Source organism: Euleptes europaea, chromosome 8 (assembly GCF_029931775.1).
Source record: "Euleptes europaea isolate rEulEur1 chromosome 8, rEulEur1.hap1, whole genome shotgun sequence".
In the NCBI taxonomy this organism is placed as follows: Eukaryota; Metazoa; Chordata; class Lepidosauria; order Squamata; family Sphaerodactylidae; genus Euleptes; species Euleptes europaea.
The window spans coordinates 84,332,987-84,352,928 of NC_079319.1; the positions used below are offsets into that span (position 1 = coordinate 84,332,987).

At 43.7% G+C, this 19,942-nt stretch overlaps 1 protein-coding gene across 1 annotated transcript in view; it reads right to left on the bottom strand.

Annotated features, from left to right (window-relative positions):
• The window catches only part of MYO10 (myosin X), a 125,164-nt gene that overhangs the window by 42,401 nt on the left and 62,821 nt on the right, over window positions 1-19,942 (bottom strand). Inside the window, exons 18-22 of the mRNA XM_056854149.1 lie at window positions 6,102-6,226; window positions 5,871-5,985; window positions 3,305-3,411; window positions 1,089-1,307; window positions 888-927 (exon numbers count right to left, since the gene is read on the bottom strand). Of these exons, the coding sequence (XP_056710127.1) occupies window positions 888-927; window positions 1,089-1,307; window positions 3,305-3,411; window positions 5,871-5,985; window positions 6,102-6,226 (606 nt within the window). The remainder of the gene's footprint in view (window positions 1-887; window positions 928-1,088; window positions 1,308-3,304; window positions 3,412-5,870; window positions 5,986-6,101; window positions 6,227-19,942) is intronic.

Consider the following 19,942-nt stretch of genomic DNA (forward strand, 5'->3'; position numbering starts at 1 on the left):
GCTATGTTACCCCCTGCCTCGCCCCCACCAGTTTCCCACACCAACAATGCCATCCTGAGCCGAGTAACACTCTTCTAAGAAAACTCAATGACTTCAGTGGTCTTCAGGCCAAACTACACATTACACATAGCAAACGTTCGGCATGGGGACTGGCAACAGGACACCAGCTGTGCGTTCCACAATTCAGAAGCACTCCAGAGGCCCACTTCAGATTGGGGTCTTAGCATGGGGTGGAGAGGCTCCTGCCCCCCCCCCCAGGCATACCATTTTCCTAGCCCCGAATGGCCCAGGGGTGTTATTTGCCTGCAGCCCCTAATGGGGCAAATAGCGTACCTGAGCCATTTCAGGGTGGGAAAATGGCATGGGGGGCAGGAGCCCCTTCAACCCTGTGCCATAGTCCCAATCTGAATTGAGCTCCTGCTACAAATCCCCAGGGGGATTACGTACTATATGTCACGTGTCGTTTCACCCTTAGAACAGTGTTACGCTTCTTCGGATGGTACTCTAAATGTTGTACACAACAAGAGTGATTCAAAAAAGAAGAGTTGATTTCTATATGCCGACTTTCTCCACCACTTAAGGAAGAATCAACCCAGTTTACAGTCACCATCCCTTCTCCGCCCCACAACAGACAACCTGTGAGGTAGTTGGGGCTGAGAGAGTGTGACTAGCTAGCCCAAGGTCACCCACCTGGCTTTATGTGTAGGAGTGGGGAAACCAACCTGGTTCACCAGATTAGCATCTGCCATTCATATGGAGGAGGGGGGGAATCAAACCCGGTTCTCCAGATTAGAGTCCATCGCTCCAAACCCCCGCTCTTAACCACTACACCAGCCTGCCACCACAAGTACAAATGGCAGAAAACAAAAACTGATTCCTTCATTTACCTGCTGAGCAAGACGTTCCGCTTCCTGCTCTCGTCGCTTTCTAAAAAACGTAATAAGAAATATTAGCAAAGGAATGTGGACACAGACATTGTTAGGCATCTTTTGAATATCACCTTGTAAAAATCGCAAACATTGCTGCAGTTATTTTGCACGAGGCCTGACCGGTCCAGAAAGAACTTTGAACACCATGATGTTCTGTACCTTTCTTCCTCCTCTTTCCTCCTCCTTTCTTCCTCCTCCTCTTGCCGCCGTTTCTCCGCCAGCAGCCGTTTGTAAACACGCCGGGCAATCTGGCCCCGCAGCTGTTTCTGGAAGGTGACTGCCGCCTTCTTTAGCAGTAGGTATCTCCTCCTGCAGTGGGAAGCTCTGTAGTTCTTCTGTATGACGACGATGTGATAAAGGACCTTTCTGTAGTGCTTCCTGAAACAAGACGAAGATGCGTCCGTGCGGAGAAGGTGTGAGGCACCAGCTCATGGAAGCATCAATGCTACTGGCATAGAGCAAACATTCCCAGGCGATAAGGAGGAGCTGCTGAAAGCAATATCAAGTTGGCTCCCATAAAAATCCTTTCGTTGTGCTTCATGCGAGTGCTCCCCGAGGAAGAGGGACAGACTCTTTGCAAGAGGAATGGCTCCAACCTGACTAGGTAAACACATTTTCTATACCACTGCCTCAGCATCTATTTGCAATCCCCCAGGGTTGTTTGATGTACACCCGAACACCAAGGAAGAAAGCAGCACACAGAAGGATAGCTTTTGTCCGTAAGACTTTGTTTTTCTTCTGCTGTTGTAAAGTGACCTATCGTTCCAGATATATAGGGAGGACTAATATGCACATGAAAAGAAATGACCTCATTACACAAACAGCTATTGAGCAGCCCTCTATTGACTTCTTGGGGGATGGAAGGGAAGAATAAACAGATGGGAGCTACCCTGGTGCACAATGCACACTGTTAGGTAAGCAAACCAAACATCATAATTCAGTCAAATAATCCCATTGTTGTTGTTTTTGTACCTGGAGGGGGAAAAAATCAAATGAAATAGCTCAGCCTGTAGCACGGCCACAACTCACTAAAAGCAGTTTCTTGAAGAAGAAAAAGAGTTGGTTTTTATATGCCAACATTCTCTACCACTTAAGGAAGAATCAAACCGGCTTACAATCGCCTTCCCTTCCCCTCCCCACAACAGTTACCCTGTGTGGTAGGTGGGGCTGAGAGAGTATGACTGACCCAAGGTCACCCAGCTGGCTTCATGCAGAGGAGTGGGGAAACAAATCTAGTTCACCAGAGCAGACCCCACTGCTCATGTGGAGGAGTGGGGAATCAAACCCAGTTCTCCAGATTAGAGTCCACCGCTCCTAACCACCAACCTATGCTGGTACAAATAAAACAAACTGGGATTCCACCCAAGTAAGTGGCTCGCAGATCACAACCAAAGACGGACAGAGGGGGCAACTAAGGGCCCCACCACTCCCATTGCCACAGAGGGGATACTCAAAAATGCCCTCCCCAATTACCTTCCCTTTATATTTGAAGTTCCCCACAGTTCCTAGCCGCAGATGCGCTTTTACGCTCTCCAGATTAAATGTCCTGCCAACAGCAGAACCAAGAGATGGTTTTGATTTGATAAGATTTGATAAGATTCTAGTCTCAGATCGCTTCTGTGGTTGTGTATCAGGGGCAAATGAGACGACAGATCACCTGCTTCTATTCTGTGATCAATGGATGGCACCCACGGGTATCTGGACTGCTCCTATTTTATCTAGATATTGGCTTCCTGTTAAGCCATGGGTGGTATCACTATTGCTAGCAGACTCTGACCCAGAAAGAACTAGATGTGTTGCGAATAGTCATTTCTTTACTTGCTGATTATATACGAATTGGATGGGTCTATGTATTTATTGTCATGTGCCAACTGGAGGTATTATCTATTTAATTGTTTATATTTGTAATATTATTATGTTTTAAGTCTTTTAAAGATGTTATCTTGTTTTAATGTTGTTTTTATCTTTTATGTAATCTTCATGCTCAAGATCTTTGGTATTAGGAACTTAATAATAAAGGAAAGGAAAAATGGTTTCCCAGGACTGCTTTCCTCCACCACCACCTCCGTAACATGTACAGCCAGTCGATGTGCCTAAAACAGAACCCTTTTATCCCTGTACTGTGATGTTCCTGGTAGTGTGAGGGCTGTGGTGCTGAAGAATACCACCAGTCCCATGTCACAGCGGTAGGGGATATGCCGTCCTGTAGAGACCCAACTTGTGAGGTCTCCCCGCAGGCCATTCAAAGTCATCTGAGGTTCTCTGAGTTTCCAGTCTGAGGTGTGCCTCAGACACGTCATTAGTCACAGATGACGGTACAGAGGAAGACAGCGAGCCGCTCTGACTGAGTAGACAGTGGCTTGCAGTTAACGCACCGTGCCATATAGCCCAAGACGTGAGCTCGGATGACCATGGCTGCCTTGGCAACCTCAATCTCTCGCTGCTTTTCCAGCTTGTGTTCCAAAGACTCCTGAAGAAACACCTGCAAAACAAGGGGGTAAGTCATAAGCGACGGGGCTTCTTGTTAACCTTTTATCTGCTATATGACACATTGTTTATTGTGTCGCTTTGATTCTCTGGAAGAAAATTGGGTTAGGCAGTTCTAGACATACAAAACAAAAATAATTTAACACAACCATCAAGGTGGACTTGATCTCTTTTAGTATCAGGGTAATTTGCCCTGCTCACATAGAGTAAATTTAAATTCAGGACTTGTACTGCTCAACTTTGTCGAAGCATTCTCTCTAAGCCCTGGCATGGTACTTGGGCGGAGCAGGGAGTCAGTTGGGATGAGACAATGTCATTCCTGTCAACACCTACGTCTTTGCCCTTGTTTATTAGCAGCCTACACTGATAAGAAAGGTTGACCATAATGTCTGGGCCAACAGTCGTTTCGTCTTACGTTAAGCTGGAGCAAACCCATACACCTTGTCAGCCAGCGTGGTGTAGTGGTTAACAGCAGTAGTTTGGAGCAGTGGAGTCTGATCTGGAGAACCGGGTTTGATTCCCCTCTCCTCCACTTGAGCGGTGGAGGCTAATCTTGTGAGGCTAATCTGGTGAACTGGATTCGTTTCCCCACTCCTACACAAAAAGCCAGCTGGGTGACCTTGGACTAGTTACGCTCTCTCAGCCTCACCTACCTCACAGGGTGTCTGTTGTGGGGAGGAGAAGGGAAGGTGATTGTAAGCCGGTTTGGTTCTGCCTTAAGTGGTAGAGAAAGTCGGCATATAAAAACCAACTCTTCTTCTTAACAGCTTGAATAACATTCTTCATAAAATGGTTCCATCTGGAGCACAAACACCTTGTAAAAGTGGTGCACGTATGAGATTGATGGTGTATACTCAGGTATTCGTTAAAGACTTGGGGGCTGAGTCACAGAAGCAGAAGAAGAAGAGGAAGAAGAGGAGGAAGAAGAAGAGTTGGTTTTTATATGCTGACTTTCTCTACCACTTAAGGAAGAATCAAACTGGCTTACAATCACCTTCCCTTCTCCTCCCCACAACAGACACCCTGTGAGGTAAGTGGGGCTGAGAGAGCTCTAAGAGAACCCAGCAGGCTTCCACACTTCTTCTGAGTGGGGAAACCAACCCAGTTCACCAGATTAGCCTCCGCAGCTCATGTGGAGGAGTGGGGAATCAAACCTGGTTCTTCAGATCAAAGTCCACTAGAATTAGGTACTCATTAAACACTCAAGGCAGAATCACCTCTCTTATTCCAGTGGGTGGTCACAGGCATATTTGGGGCCCAGTTTACCAACTCAGGACATATAGGAACATCTGCCCAATAATACAGTGAAATTATTCACACTTCCTCAGCCCAGTATGTAACAGTTTGCAAGAGGACTAGGGCAGCAGGAAGGCTGAAGATGTAATCTGTGGATTTATTACAGAAAAAACAGTCTAAGAATGTAAAATAGATATTTTCGATTTGGGAATCCAAGGACAGGAGGCATTCACACAAACAACTCTATTCCAGAAAAGATCACATCCGCTTTATAAATTTCAAACGTTATGCCTCTACTCCCCGAGAATGTTGGCATTTTAGACTAGAAAGTAAGCAGATTGTGGTGATCTAGGAGACAGCTAGTTGACAGCTGAGATCACATGACAAAGTGATGATTAATGCCAGCTCATCATGACTCTGCAGGAAAACTGGACAGAACAGGTTTTACCTGGGAGCTGGGCAGCTATCAGTGGATTGGCTGATAGACTGGGTCAGTATTGTATATAACCGTGTGATACCTGTACAAAGGTGTGGGGTGTATGGAGAAAGATACTGGCGAAGCACTTTGATTCACTGTATAATAAACAGCACTATTTTAAACTGTGCTGGACTCTGCTGTAGTCACTTGGATTGGGTGGCTAACAAAACTAACAAACGCCATCAGAGAAGGGTCTTCCAGTCTCCGTCCTCTCCCCAAACTCAGAGGTTGTTTCCCTGCACGACCGGCCCAAAGAGAGTTCAGGGCATTGCCGTGGAATGGCCACGTGCTGCCACCACACAGTTTGCCCAGTATGAAGAAATAATTTGATCGGATCTCTATGAAGGTCAGACCAGAGGAATCAATTATTTTTTGCTACATCTCTGCTAACTGGAGGCTTCTGGAGAGGTGGCATGTACATTTTTCCCAAAGAGAAAACACAATGTGCCCCATTGGAATTACATTTTTTTTACTTTGTCTTCGTCCTCCCTCCCCGAAATATAGTCAATTTGTAACCAGAATACTTAGCGTGTCCTCACTGGGCTGACAGTACATAAATGAAGTACTTCTTTGTTGATATAAATTACGGCTGTCAAAGAACTGAAGTGTGAAAATTAGGAACAGAGATTAATGCCTGGCAAAGCCTAGCTCTCACTTGCGTTAACACGCAACAGGCTCTTGGACAGAAGTTGCTCTAACCGCTTCTCTAGTTTCCCATTATTGGTGCACATTTATCGTACCTTCGATTTTCCAAGCTGCCATTCAGTGCCTGTACTGTCATAGAGATGAAGGAGGGTGGCACACTTCTCTTTCAAATCTTCTGGGAGAGTCACATTTCTCATCAGGACTTTGTATCTGCGGAAGAAACCAAACCAAACCCCTAGATGAATAATTTCCTGTCTTCGAATCATTCCAACTGGATCATGGATGCACTACCTAAAATTACTTCTTCTCAGCAGATACAGGCTCACCTTTTATGAAAATCCAGGAATGGCCTTCGTACTGGGAAACCAGCCTTCCGGATCCGCACTGTCTCAAGCATGCCGGAGTAACGCAGCTGGTTCAGCACCACATTCTGCTCAAACTGGTCTGGCATCTGAAGGAAACAAAATAGAGAGCCTGCTTATGAAGCATTTCTTCTTAACTCGATAATTAGCCGACAAAGGCGGCTTTGGAAGCATGAGATGTGAGCCAGTCGAAGCAGGCACGGACAATTCCGAAGCACATTACTCCAGATGTGTTGATCTTTAACAAATATTTCAGGGGCTTTGGGTACAAATAGCTATACTCTTGTATAATAGCTAAGACTAGCCCTCTCTCCTCAGAGCTTGGCTCTGCTAAGCAGGGTCAACCATGGTCAACCATGGTCAACCATGGTCACCACCAAGAAAGACCTGGGTTGTTACACAGAGGAAGGCTTGCACAAGCCACTTCTGCCAAACTGTTGCCTTGAAAACCCCATGAGGTGGAACTTCATGGGGTCACCATGAGTAGGTTCCAACTCGACAGCACACTTTGTTTTTGCTATTGAGGGCTTAAACGTGGGACGTTTGATGTATGCCCCTTCAAAATGCTCAAGGGATGTGAGTGGGAAACATCTGGACTCTGCTTCCAAATATTTCAAAAGGAAATTTGCCAAATGTGACACATGGTACCCTTTGGGCATGACAGAGAACGTCATGTTGGGTTGCTCAGGCACACGAATATAAAACGCAAGGTGACAACTGGCCCTTAGAATGGGCAACCACTGTTTCTCCTCCAAACAGGGTTGCCCACCATGTTTACTAGCCTTTTAGAAGGTGAAGCTTTTGCTAGCTTGAAGACAGGAGGTAGAAAAAAATCCCGGCTGTATGTTAGGCTACTGCCAAAATGACAGGAAAAAAGAAAAGATGCTAATTCTTCTTCAGCACACAGTGCCCAAAGGGACAATTACAGAAGTAAGACCCACATTTAGAGCATTACCCAGTTCCTAATCCAATCAACCACCCCCTCCCCTTTCATTTCCATTTAGCAATCCATTACTATTTAAAGTAAGGACACAATATAGGAAGGGCCACAGAATCTCTGAATAGCTGTGAGCCTTGGGAAACATAAAGTGCCTTGATTTGTATTCCCAGAAGGTAATCGAATCCTACTGTCTAATCAAATGCCACTAACACAAAACATGGGCTTAATTCCCTTAAAGACTGCTAAGAGTTGCTGCATTGATAGGAAAACTCTCTTTATTCCAACTTCTTTTAAAATAATTTTGATGAAATACTCTCTGTGAGATTGTCTCCTGACTTTCTGGCAGATATTTGACACATGAAAGACAAAACCAGCAGACAAAATTATTTAAATATTCCAACTATTCTGAGCTGGGAGGAAGCATTTCATAATTTTTTCCTTACATTTACCCTTATTTGTATTATTCACTGTGGTTTTTGGGAGGAGGGGGGAACACAGACCAATAAATGTCAGAAAATTACAGCCTAAAAAGCAATAGTTAAATTGCTGTTCAAATAACACTTAAATCCAGCAAAGTAAGACTATTTTAAAATATTGGGCAATGAATGCATACGAAAGCAAGAAATTTGAAAGCATGTGTAACATTTTATTACTTCTGCAGGAAAAAAGATAACAATTCTATAACCATGGCATATTCACAAGTCCTGAAGTTCAGCATGAGAACTGCAGTCACCAAAGTCCACGACAGGCAGCCAATGATTTCCCCTGCATGCTTCTGAGAGTTTAATAACCAACCCATCCCAATGATGCTGTTATTCACTTTCAGGAAGTCTGTCTGCTGTTCCCAGGTCTCCCCACCACCCCTTTAAAGTGGGTAATGGGCTTTCATGAGTGTTCAGGTGAGAGAAGAGATGGACTTCTCGTCATAAAGGAGAGTGACCATGTGCATCAACTATTAAAATCTAACATTCATCCTCGTATAAAAACAAAACCACAGATTTATGTAAGTACTCTCAAACACCACAATGCGGGATAATGCTGAGATGACACTCTGGTGTGTCAAATCATACGCACTGAACTTTCTCCATGACAACTATTCTTCGTTACTCCTGGGTGCTCCCTGATGAAAAAGTCTACAAGCAGTAATAAAAACTTTTCAAGTGAATGATGGAAGAGTAAAGACTTTGCATAATCAGGACGAGGACACAAGTGTTTAGAACATCTTGGAGTTATTTGAATACACTCTATTCGAATAATCTTTTTTTCCTAACAGTACTGCATGGATTTTTCTGCTTCATTTTCTATAAAACCCTTTCCAAACTGCATTTCATACAATCACACACATCAATACAAACACAGGAAGCTGGGCTCTTCTGATCCCTGGAACGACTTCCCCCCCCACCCCCGGCCACCCATTGCCTGGAAAGGGATTCCGGATCGCAATGCTTGACGGTGAGGCTGCTGGAGCAAGGAAAGAGGATTCGGATCCCAACTTAATGAATGGCACGTCTTTATTTATCATACAGCAATTCGCCAAGTCACCCTCTGCAAAACCAGAAACCATAGTAGAGGACCCCAGAGCCTTTCGTCCGTTGCACAAGTTTCTTTCCCGCGTCAGTATTTAACTGCATCCATCCCCCAAGATGATAAAATAAAGTTGAGAATCAAGCAACTCTGCCCCAAAGAGATCATCGATCACTCACCATTTTACTGGCATTGCAGACGGATTTCAGACGGAAGCTAAGATTCAGATGGAAAAGCGACTGCCAGTATGACCTTTTCTCTGCACATCTAATGACCGCAAACAATAATGAACACTATTCCTGGTGCTTTAAAAAGTGTTCAGTTGCCATGGCAACGCCTCCCTTTCTGAGGGTAATTAGTGTGGTGTGGCTTTGGGATCGGATGGGGAGGGCTGCACAGGACGCATGCAAATGAGCGGCACAATGACCAAGCGCAACAGCTTCTCCAACAGCGCACTGCAGAGGCGGAACTCAGCACATTCCTCCAAGAAGGGTGCTGTGCGCTGGAGCTGTTCAACCACCGTCAAGACACTCTCATTACAAGAACCAATGGCCACAACACGGCCATTAATGCATTTAAGTTGGGAAAAAATCTATTAACAGTGCTGCGTTCTCCTTCTGTCTTCCGGGGGTGGGAGAGAGAGAAGACTTCCAACTCGAATCGAGGCAGAAATAAGTGTATGAAATTTTCTATTCAGGTGCCTAGATGATATTGCGCCCCTGAGTCTGCCAGAAGAAGAGAAGAAGAAGAGTTGGTTTTTATATGCCGACTTTCTCTACCACTTAACTTCTCAACCAAACATCATTACTCAGTCAAATAGTTCCATTGTTGTTGTTTTTGTACCTGGAAGGGGGGGGGAATCAAATGAAATAGCTCAGCCTGTAGCACAGCCACAACTCACTAAAAGCAGTTTCTTGAAGAAGAAAAAGAGTTGGTTTTTATATGCCAACATTCTCTACCACTTAAGGAAGAATCAAACTGGCTTACAATCGCCTTCCCTTCCCCTCCCCACAACAGACACCCTGTGAGGTAGGTGGGGCTGAGAGTGTGTGACTGACCCAAGGTTACCCAGCTGGCTTCATGTGTAGGAGTGGGGAAACAAATCCAGTTCACCAGATTAGCCTCCACTGCTCATGTGGAAGAACAGGGAATCAAGCCCAGTTCTCCAGATCACAGTCCACCGCTCCAAACCACCGCTCTTAACAACTACACTATGCTGGCCACAGGCATGCAGCGTCATTTTAAAGCCTAGATTTTTACTGTACACCATCCTCTGTACCATTATGACTCAGCTCATTTATTTACTTAAAATGGATTTTTAGTCTTTTTCCCCTTTTCTTCTTTTGCTTCTACAGCTTATGTCAAACTCTGCTCCTGACCTGGACGGTACAGGACTGAGTGGGGCGGCCTTTGCTTCGCAGCAGGACACAACTCCTTTCCAACTCCATCAAAACTGCCTGAAAAATTCTGAACAGAACTGCCTGAACAAAACTGAGCAAGATTTGGTCCGACAGCACTTTAAAAACCAACAAGATTTCCAGGGTACAGGTCTTGAAAGCGCTGGAATCCTGCTCTTCTACTGTCGACCAACACGGCTGCCCACCTGAAACTATGCTGAACAAAATGGCAGCAACCTGTGAGGCTCAAAGCCTGTGACAGTGGGCCCAGGCTTTTGAAGTTGTACTGATTTGCGCATGCTTGCTTTTTTTTTTTTTAAAGCGGGTCAACAAACCAAGTAAATGAGTCCTTGTGGATGGATCAACATGCCAAAATGGTTGGCAGACACTGTCCTGGCATTGGGGAGGAGCCGTGGCTCAGTAGAAGAGCCTCTGCTTGGCATGCAGAAGGTCCCAGGTTAAATCCCCGGCATCTCCAGTGAAAAGGACCAGGTAGTAGGTGATGAGAAAGACCTTGACCTGAAACTGTGGAGAGTCACTGTCTATCAGTGTTGACAATACTAATCTTGATGGAACAATGGTCTGATTCAGTATGAGGCAGTTTCATGTGTGTTCAGTTTTTAGGGGAAGGGCTGTGGCTCAGTGGTAGAGCCTCTGACTGGCATGCAGAAGGTCCCAGGTTCAATCCCCGGCATCTCCAGTTAAAGGGACTAGGCAGGTAGGTGATGTGAAAGACCCTTGCCTGAGATCCTGGAGAGCCGCTGCCAGCCTGAGTAGACGATACTGACTTTGATGGACCAAGGTCCGATTCAGTATAAGGCAGCTTCATATGTTCATGTGTATTCCACTCAGCAGCATTTGAAGCATTCCTCCAATGGAAGCATCTTTTCCATCAGAGGAAGAGCAACGGTTGACTGAGGACAAGCCCTGGTGCTGGAAGAAGGCTTCAGATATATTTCACCAATCTGCTGAGCAACAAGTCAAAGTTCTTATGAGGTTTCTACGTGATGTAACAACACATCACTCAATTTCTTGACCATGAATGTGTAATGTCAAAAGCAGGAAATCTTTTCTAGAAGAAATACCAACTAATTCCATAAAGCCAGATATCTTAATTGATAAAGGAAAACAAACAAGCCCTCATTCTGTAATGTAGAGATTTTTTTTTTAAATTTCTTTCCACTCAGTTTGAACTTTAAGGCATGGTGGATCTAATTTGAAATACCTGAAAACAGAGACAGATAATATTCAGGGGAAACCACGTTACAGAGAAGACATATTCTATAGACCCCCCCTCCTCTTACTGGTGAAGCGTAAGCCCTCCTCTGGCCCTGTTCAGAAGATAACAGCACACTAATAGGCTTATGGAATGATGATAATAATAATGGGGCCATGGCTCAGTGGTAGAGCATCTGCAGAAGGTCCCAGGTTCAATCCCCGGCATCTCTAGACTAGAGGCTTTTCCTCTAGACTAGAGGCTAGTACGAGCCATAGGGAGTGGAGGCTTAATTACACATATTTCTTGGGGCCAAGGGACACTCAGAATAACACTGAAATGCAGTCCTCACTTTTGATTTCCTTTGGAAAGCACCTATTTGCATGGCAGGAGCCTGAGCCATACAGGAGAAACGAGATACTCCTACATCTCTACAGGGGAAACCCAAATTGCCTAGTACTGGTCATCATCCAAATGGCCACACTTAAACAGAACCAGGAAGGGCCGAAATCTATGTTCCCCTCCCCTACCGGTGGCCATGGGGGAAAGCAATCAGGTGAAGGAATAAGGGTGGAGATATGGGAAGCTGGGACTTTGGTCAGTGATGTTAATTAACATTATTAGTAACATTACTAGATTCATTTGGTATATATTGGGTCTTTATTTTTGTAAGCTGTTGTGGGTGCCATCTGGTAGAAAGACAGAACAGAATATATAATCAAACTTGTTTGCAGCTTTTCTCCTTCCTTACTTCCAACATACCTGGGGGAAAAATTATTTTAGCCAATCCCATTACCACCTTAGATCCAATTAGCTTACTCCACCACTGTAAGAAGATCACTGTACAACCCCCCCCCCCACATGCAGATTAGTTTTAAAAAGTACTAGGTAATAAATGGGAGTTCTACACATTCTATTTTAAGGAAGAATTTGTAAAGAATGAACTAACTGAAATGGGCCCAAATTTTCTCATAGGGTTGAGCTGAGAACTAAAAATTCTTTAAAAATATATTTATATATTTATTGGGTGTACACAATATAATGGATAAAAACACTGGGACTGGACTCAGGCTACATATAAAATCACAAGTATAAACTGTTACAAAGCTAATAATCACCATTGATGATAATAAACCATTGATGGTTGATGATATAAACGGCCAATAAACCATATGCGTTTCAGCCTCTTCAGCCTTCCTCAGTGGTCAAATGATACAAAACATGATTATTTAAAAAAAAAAAAAAAAAGGAAATGCACTTTACAAGGTATTTTATCTGAAATTTGTATACCTTATATCATGTGCGGCTAGATGTAAATTAATAACACCAATCATAGGTCTTTCAGCATGGCAATTTGCTCACACAAGTATCTGGTGCAAAAAAATTTAAGTCTCCGAACATCAACAAGCAACAAAATCTATAGCTGATTTAAAGCCCACGATGGAAGCCATTCTTCCAACGGCTGCAAATAAAAATCAACAAAAGGACAAGAAAGTTTTGGTCTCTTAAGAGAATGAAACACAACTATGATTGACAACTGTGTAACACGCATACTATTATACATAACTGAAAACTAGCTAGCAGGCTTAAGCCCCAAGAACTTAAGAATTCAGGTGAGTAAAAACCATTATCTTGTAAGCTGATAAATATCAGTTGTGAGCTTCCTTGGCCAGCCTATCCATAGAGCTTGGAAGAAGGAGGAGGCGGAGGTGGAGGAGAGTTGGTTTTTATATGCCGACTTTCTCTACCACTGAAGGAAGAATCAAACCAGCTTACGATCTCCTTCCTTCTCCCTCCCTGTGAGGTAGGTGGTGCTGAGAGAGCTCTAAGAGAGCTGTGACTAGCCCAAGGTCACCCAGCTGGCTTCACGTGGAGGAGTGGGGAATCAAACCCGGTTCTCCAGATTAGCCTCCACCGCTCATGTGGAGGAGTGGGGAATCAAATCCGGTTCTCCAGTTCAGAGTCCACCGCTCCAAACCACCACTCTTAACCACTACACCATGCTGGCTCTATTGTGTCATAATAGTAATAGTGTGGGGGGGAGGGGGGAGGAGAGGACCCAAGGACCGATGTCTCAACACGTACAGAATTCCCCCTTCCCATTATCTTCGGGCCTTATCGGACACAATTATTACTTAATATGACAACAAGTCCTAGAAAAGCAATAAAGACAAGCACTAGCAGTTAAACAACCAACCCCCAACCACCCTGAAGAGGCAGGTCTTACAACCCCTTCCAAGAATCACCATTATTGTGCTTTGGGAAGCCCACTCTAGGGAGCTAGTCCAGGTGCCATAGGTCATGTGTGCCATAGGTCATCAAGTAGTGCATGAAAGAGCACTGGCAAGTTTTTAGCGTGCACTAAGCAACTGTGGTCAGCTTTATCCACCATATAGTTCTACCTTCATGGCTGGGGTGGGGGGGCACATGACCAGGCAATTGTGTAGAGTAGGGCCAGCATGCTCTCCCTCCATGCGCATTGACTCCATGCTTGGGGCTGTCATCTGTACCAGGTTTTAGTTGTGATAATATTAGACTACCAGTGCAATCCTACGCAGAGCTACACCCTTCTCGGCCATCTAGTCCAACGCCCAGTTCAATGCAGGATCAGCCTAGCATCCCTGCCAAGTGTTTGTCCAGCCTCTGCTTAAAGTGAGGGGGAGCTCACCACCTCCCTAGGAAGCCAATTCCACTGTCGAACAACCCGACCAAGTGACATTTATGTCATATCCGGCCCTCGCAACAAATGAGTTCGACACCCCTGATCTAGAGGGTCGCTGCGTTTCTCTCCATTGCCAACAGACGCTGTTCAATGTAACGGGGAGGGGAAGAGTCGGAGATTTAAGATGCTCCTTCCGTTCTGGGGCTGGCAGCCTCGCTCAACACGGCAGCCGGTCTCCCAGCACCGGCCCCAGATGGACACCTCAACGGGCCCTCCTCCCCACCTGTGAAACGTCTGCGGCCATTTCATCGGAGGTCATCCTAATTAAAGCCTACAGTCCCTGCTGGGTAAGGCTCAATCTGGCCGCTCCTCCTTTCGCCACGCTGTGAGCAATCAGTGCTCTTCCGCTGAACAAAAAAAAACCCCATCAAGGCTTTTGGACAGTCACAGACTGGCCCATTTGAAAAAGCACGCTGTGAAATGTTAATTAACAGGCAGCTGTCCTCTACCTCCACCTCCCAATGACCAACAAGAAGTAGCCAGCTTTGTTTATGGCAGAGGCCAGGAGGTCGGTGCCCCACGTTTGTAACAATCGCTTTTGCACCATCGCTAACCGAATGTCCTTCATTAAAAGTAGCAGATGCTTACTTTCTTGTTCTGCATACAAACTAATCTCAAAGAGTTTATGGGCTATTGCATCTCTCAGCAACGGGTGATATTTACAGCACAGTATGCTAGCGATCTTTTTTACTTGAGGAAGAAGATGAAGAAGAAGAGTTGGTTTTTACATGCCGACTTTCTCTCCCTTTTTAAGGAGAATCAAACCGGCTTACAATCTCTTTCCCTTCCCCTCCCCACAACGCACTCCCTGGGAGGTAGGTGGGGCTGAGAGCATTCAGAGATAACTGTGACTAGCCCAAGGTCACCCAGCAGGCTTAATGTGGAGGAGTGGGGAATCAAACCCAGTTCTCCAGATTAGAGTCCACCGCTCTTAACTACTACACCACCACTAGCTTTGTTTGAGAGTGAAAACTTTTGCTCCACTTTTTCAGATTTCCACTTACTTCAAATGTCCCATCTCTTCCCCCACCCAATTCTACTTACCTATATACAAGGTCAGGTGATATCGTGACCCTATTACTGTAAACCAATTAAACTGTAATCATTTTAAGCCAACTACATTTAAATAGGTTTGTATATTTCAAAATCCTTACTATTGATAGCTTTTGAAGGTGGTTGTTGCCCGGATGAAATAGAGGAGAGAAGAATGATGTAAGCTGCTTAGGTGGAAGGAAGATGGACTAATTAAAAAAAAAAAAAAAACTCCTGAAAGCCTGGGAATGCAGTGCAGCTCCCGAGCTAGAAAAGCGCTCTACCTACTGACGGCACTGCCACCAAAGATGGACTCCTCCCTGCAGCGCACAGGAAGCAAACGGAGGACGCAGTCAACATCTGCCTGGTCTGGTACAGCAGCCCTCCCTTCCGGCAGACGGCCTACTTACATCAAGCCAACTGATGGCGGTCAGCACCATGCCAAGGGGACACCCTCAGCGTGGCACTGGTGTGGCCTGGAGGTTACCTAAGTCTGTATTGATATCCGGTTGCTTGGGGGTTTCTGTTTAATGTATGGGCTCACCAGTATTTTCTAGAACAACAAAATAAAATGGGCTAACATGATTGGTCAGCTGGAAATTTTGATAAGAGTGAGCGGATCACCTTTGGTGGTAACTTTGAAGACCAGCCGATTTTATTATGGCACAAACTTTCTGTGAGCCAGTAGTTCAGATGCCCGGAGTGTGTTGTGCACTTATTTTATTTATTTGTTTATTTATATTTCACACTTCGGACATGCCCTCCCCAGCAAAACCAGGCTCAGGGTGAATTACATCGTTAAAATAATACATAATCGTAATAATCTAAAAATCTTTAAAACTATAAATCAGCAGAGTAAAACACACCTAACAAAAGATGGCGCTTATATGTTGTTAACTGCCCTGAGCCTGTCTTGACCAGGAAAGGGAGGGGTAAAAGTTCAATACATGAATGAATGAATGAATGAATGAATGAATGAATGAATGAACGAATTGGTTCTTGAGAATCGGTTCTTGTAGGTTATCCGGGCTGTGTGACCGTGGTCTTGGTATTTTCTTTCCTGACGTTTCGCCAGCAGCTGTGGCAGGCATCTTCAGAGGAGTAACACTGAAGGACAGTGTCTCTCAGTGTCAAGTGTGTAGGAAGAGTAATATATATAGACAGAAGGGGGTTGGGTTTGAGCTGAGTCATTGTCCTGCAAAAGTATCAAAGGTAATGTGCTAATCATTGTCCTGTAAGTATCAAGATAATGTGCTAATGAGGGTCTGGTATGTTAATGTGGAATCACTGTATCCTGAAGTGATCTGTTAACATGTGGAATCCAAAGCTAATCTGCATGGCTACTGTGGACTGTAGTCTTTGTTAGTCTGGAGGTTTTCAGGACAGGAAGCCAAGCCTTATTCATTCTTAAACTCTCTTCTTTTCTGTTAAAGTTGTGCTGATGTTTATTAATTTCTTTTTAAAAAAAATATTTTTTATTATTTATAAGTATATAGGATACAAAAAGGAAGAAAAAGGGGAGGGGGCAGGGTCAATCCATCTGCAATAGACGTATAATCTTATCGGTCTAATAAATAAAATAAAAACATTTTAAATAATCATATTACGGTAAATAAGCATTTACTACAATGGACATGTACTACAATAGACATGTATTATTATTCAGATTCACTTTCATATGGTTAGTTCTATAAATTGATTTTTTTATGTTAGTTTTCTTATATTGTGTTATATTTATCTATGGATTCATTGATATATAAATGTAAAATGGCTGCCATTTTTCATTGAACTGCTCCACAGAATCGTCGTCAGTTAAGTTCGTTATAAAGGTCATTTTAGCCATATTTGCATATTCCAGCATCTTATCTTTCCATTCTTCTATGTCGGGTAAGAACGTTTGTTTCCAGGTTCTGGCCAAGACAACTCTCACAGCCGTTGTAGCGTATCTGAACAAGTCTTTAAATTTCATAGATAGATCAGCAGGCGTTATACTTAATAGAAAGTATTTCGGATCCAGTTTTATTTTTTGCTTGAACATATTTTGCATTTCACATTGGATCTTCTTCGAGTACATTTGCAACTTCGGGCAAGTCCACCAAACATGAAAGTAAGAACCATCTGTCTCATGACATTTCCAACAAGCCCCTTTTTTCCCCTTCGAGTGAGCCATCTTGGAGATCATATTAGGCATCATGTACCATCTATGGAACGTCTTATACCAGTTTTCTTTTACTTCTTGGCTTACGGTATATTTCAGTTCGTGGGTGCAAAGCTTTTCCCATGTTTCCATTCTAACCATCTCACCAAAGTTTTGCATCCATTTGATCATATTTTTCTTGACTTGTTCTGCTTCCGAGTCGTATTTCAATAATAGTCTATAGATTTTTCCTAATAGATGGCCATCACTCTAAGTTACTATTAGTTACTACTGTTTCAAATTCTGTTGGTTGTCGGAATGTCCCGGACTCCAGACAGTCTCTTCTGATGTTGGCTTTCAGTTATGAATTTCAATGGCTTCTCTGTGCAATCTGACAAAATAGCTGGTAGAATGGTCCAGTCTTTCAGTGTCTTGGAATAAGACCCTGTGTCCTGTTTGTGTCAGTCCATGTTCAGCCACTGCTGATTTCTCAGGTTGGCCCAGTCTGCAGTATCTTTCATGTTCTTTTATCCTTGTTTGTATGCTGCGTTGTGTGGTCCCGATGTAAACTTGTCCACAACTGCAAGGTATACGATATACTCCTGCAGAGGTATGGGGGGCTCTTTTGTCTTTTGCTGATTGTAGCATCTGTTGTATTTTCTTGGTGGGTTTAAACACTGTTTGTAGGTTATGTTTTTTCAAAAGTTTCTCCATCCTATCAGTGACTCCTTTAATAAATGGCAAGAACACCTTTCTTATGGGAGATTGTTTTTCCTGAGTTTTCTGATTTTTGTTTGGTTTAATGGCCCTTCTGATTTCATTTCTGGAATAGCTGTTTGCTAGCAGTGCGTGATTTAGATGATTAATTTCTTCCTTGAGAAACTGTGGTTCACAGATCCATCTCGCACGGTCCATTAATGTTTTGATTATTCCTCTTTTCTGTTGGGAGTGGTGGTTGGAGTTTTTGTGTAAGTAGCGATCTGTGTGAGTTGGTTTCCGGTAGACCTTGTGACCTAATTGAAAGTTTGTTTTACGGATGACAAGGGTATCAAGAAATGGGAGTTTATCCTCAATTTCTTTTTCCATGGTAAATTGAATGTTTGGATGGATATTATTGAGATGGTTTAGACCTAATTGACCTAATTGAAAGTTTGTTTTACGGATGACAAGGGTATCAAGAAATGGGAGTTTATCCTCAATTTCTTTTTCCATGATAAATTGAATGTTTGGATGGATATTATTGAGATGGATTAGAAAGTCCATTAATTTTTCTTCACCATGGCTCCAAATAGTAAATGTATCATCCACAAACCTGAACCAGACTGTAGGTTTGTAAGGTGCTGATTCTAACACTGTCTTTTCAAAATATTCCATGTAAAAGTTTGCTATTACTGGACTGAGAGGACTTCCCATAGCTACTCCAGCAACCTGCTCATAAAATTCTTTATCCCATAGAAAATAACTTAACATACCACACCACAACATACCACACCCTCATTAGCACATTATCTTGATACTTACAGGACAATAATTAGCACATTACCTTTGATACTTTTGCAGGACAATGACTCAGCTCAAACCCAACCCCCTTCTGTCTATATATATTACTCTTGCAACACACTTGACACTGAGAGACACTGTCCTTCAGTGTTACTCCTCTGAAGATGCCTGCCACATACTACAGAAATTACTGTAGTATGAATACAAGGAATACAAATAAAAAGGAGTATATTAATGAACAAGAAACCATGGAAGAATTTACGAAAGTAATGTAAACAGCCCCCTCTTGGTGTTGCACCTTAAAGTGATTGGGGTGTGTGTGTATGAATGTGTCAGCGAAGCTGAGGGCAATACTATAGCAAAATGACTCCGAGCCAGCGTGGCATAGCGGTTAAGAGCGACGGACTCTAATCTGGAGAACCAGGTTTGATTCCCCACTCCTCCACATGAAGCCAGCTAGTCCATGGGCTAGTCACAGTTTTCTCTGAACTCTCTGAGTCCCACCTATCTCACAAGGTGCCTGTTGTGGGGAGTTCAAGGGAAGGAGATTGTAAGCCGCTTCTTAAAGGTAGAGAAAAGCGGGGTATGAAACCCAACTCTTCTTCTGGTGACCCTGTAGGGTTTTCAAGGCAAGAGACGCTGGGAGGTGGTTTGCCATTGCCTGCCTCCGTCTCACGTCCATGGTGTCCCTTGGAGGTCTCCCATCCACATACTAACCAGAGCTAACCCTGCTTAGCTTTTGAGATCTGACAAGAACCGGCTGGCCCGGGGCTATCCAGGTCAAGGCGCCTGTACTTATACTTTATTATAACTATTTATGTAATTAAATGTATTATGAATTTCTGATTTTTGTTATATGTGTTTTGCTTTATAGTCGTAATAAAATAAAACCACCCTATTTTATTACATAAAGAGCTATTTATGACTCAATCTATTCCTGACAAAATCTGTGATGGGCCGTACGTACCATGCCATCGTCGTGGTTTGGGGCTTTTGTTCCTAATTCCAATGATGTTTGGAAGGAAAGCGAGCATCTAAAAAAGAAGAGCTGTCCTTCTCGGGGCTTTTTCTGTTCCTTACTCATTAAATTGGTTGAAAAGTCATAATGGGAAATTAGTCAGTCTAAGAATTCACAGCCAATGTTTGATATGTGTACATTACGGACCCTGGAAAATATTCTCCTGAGTGTGTTGGGTTGCTGGGAAACCAGAGGTCAGGCAACATTCACAATGCCAAATTTATTCCCATCTTCTTGGAAAGCTTCACAGAGCTCCTTTAATTTCACTCTCTCTCTCTCTCTCTCTCTGAGTTAGGACCCAAAAACCCAATCACCTGCC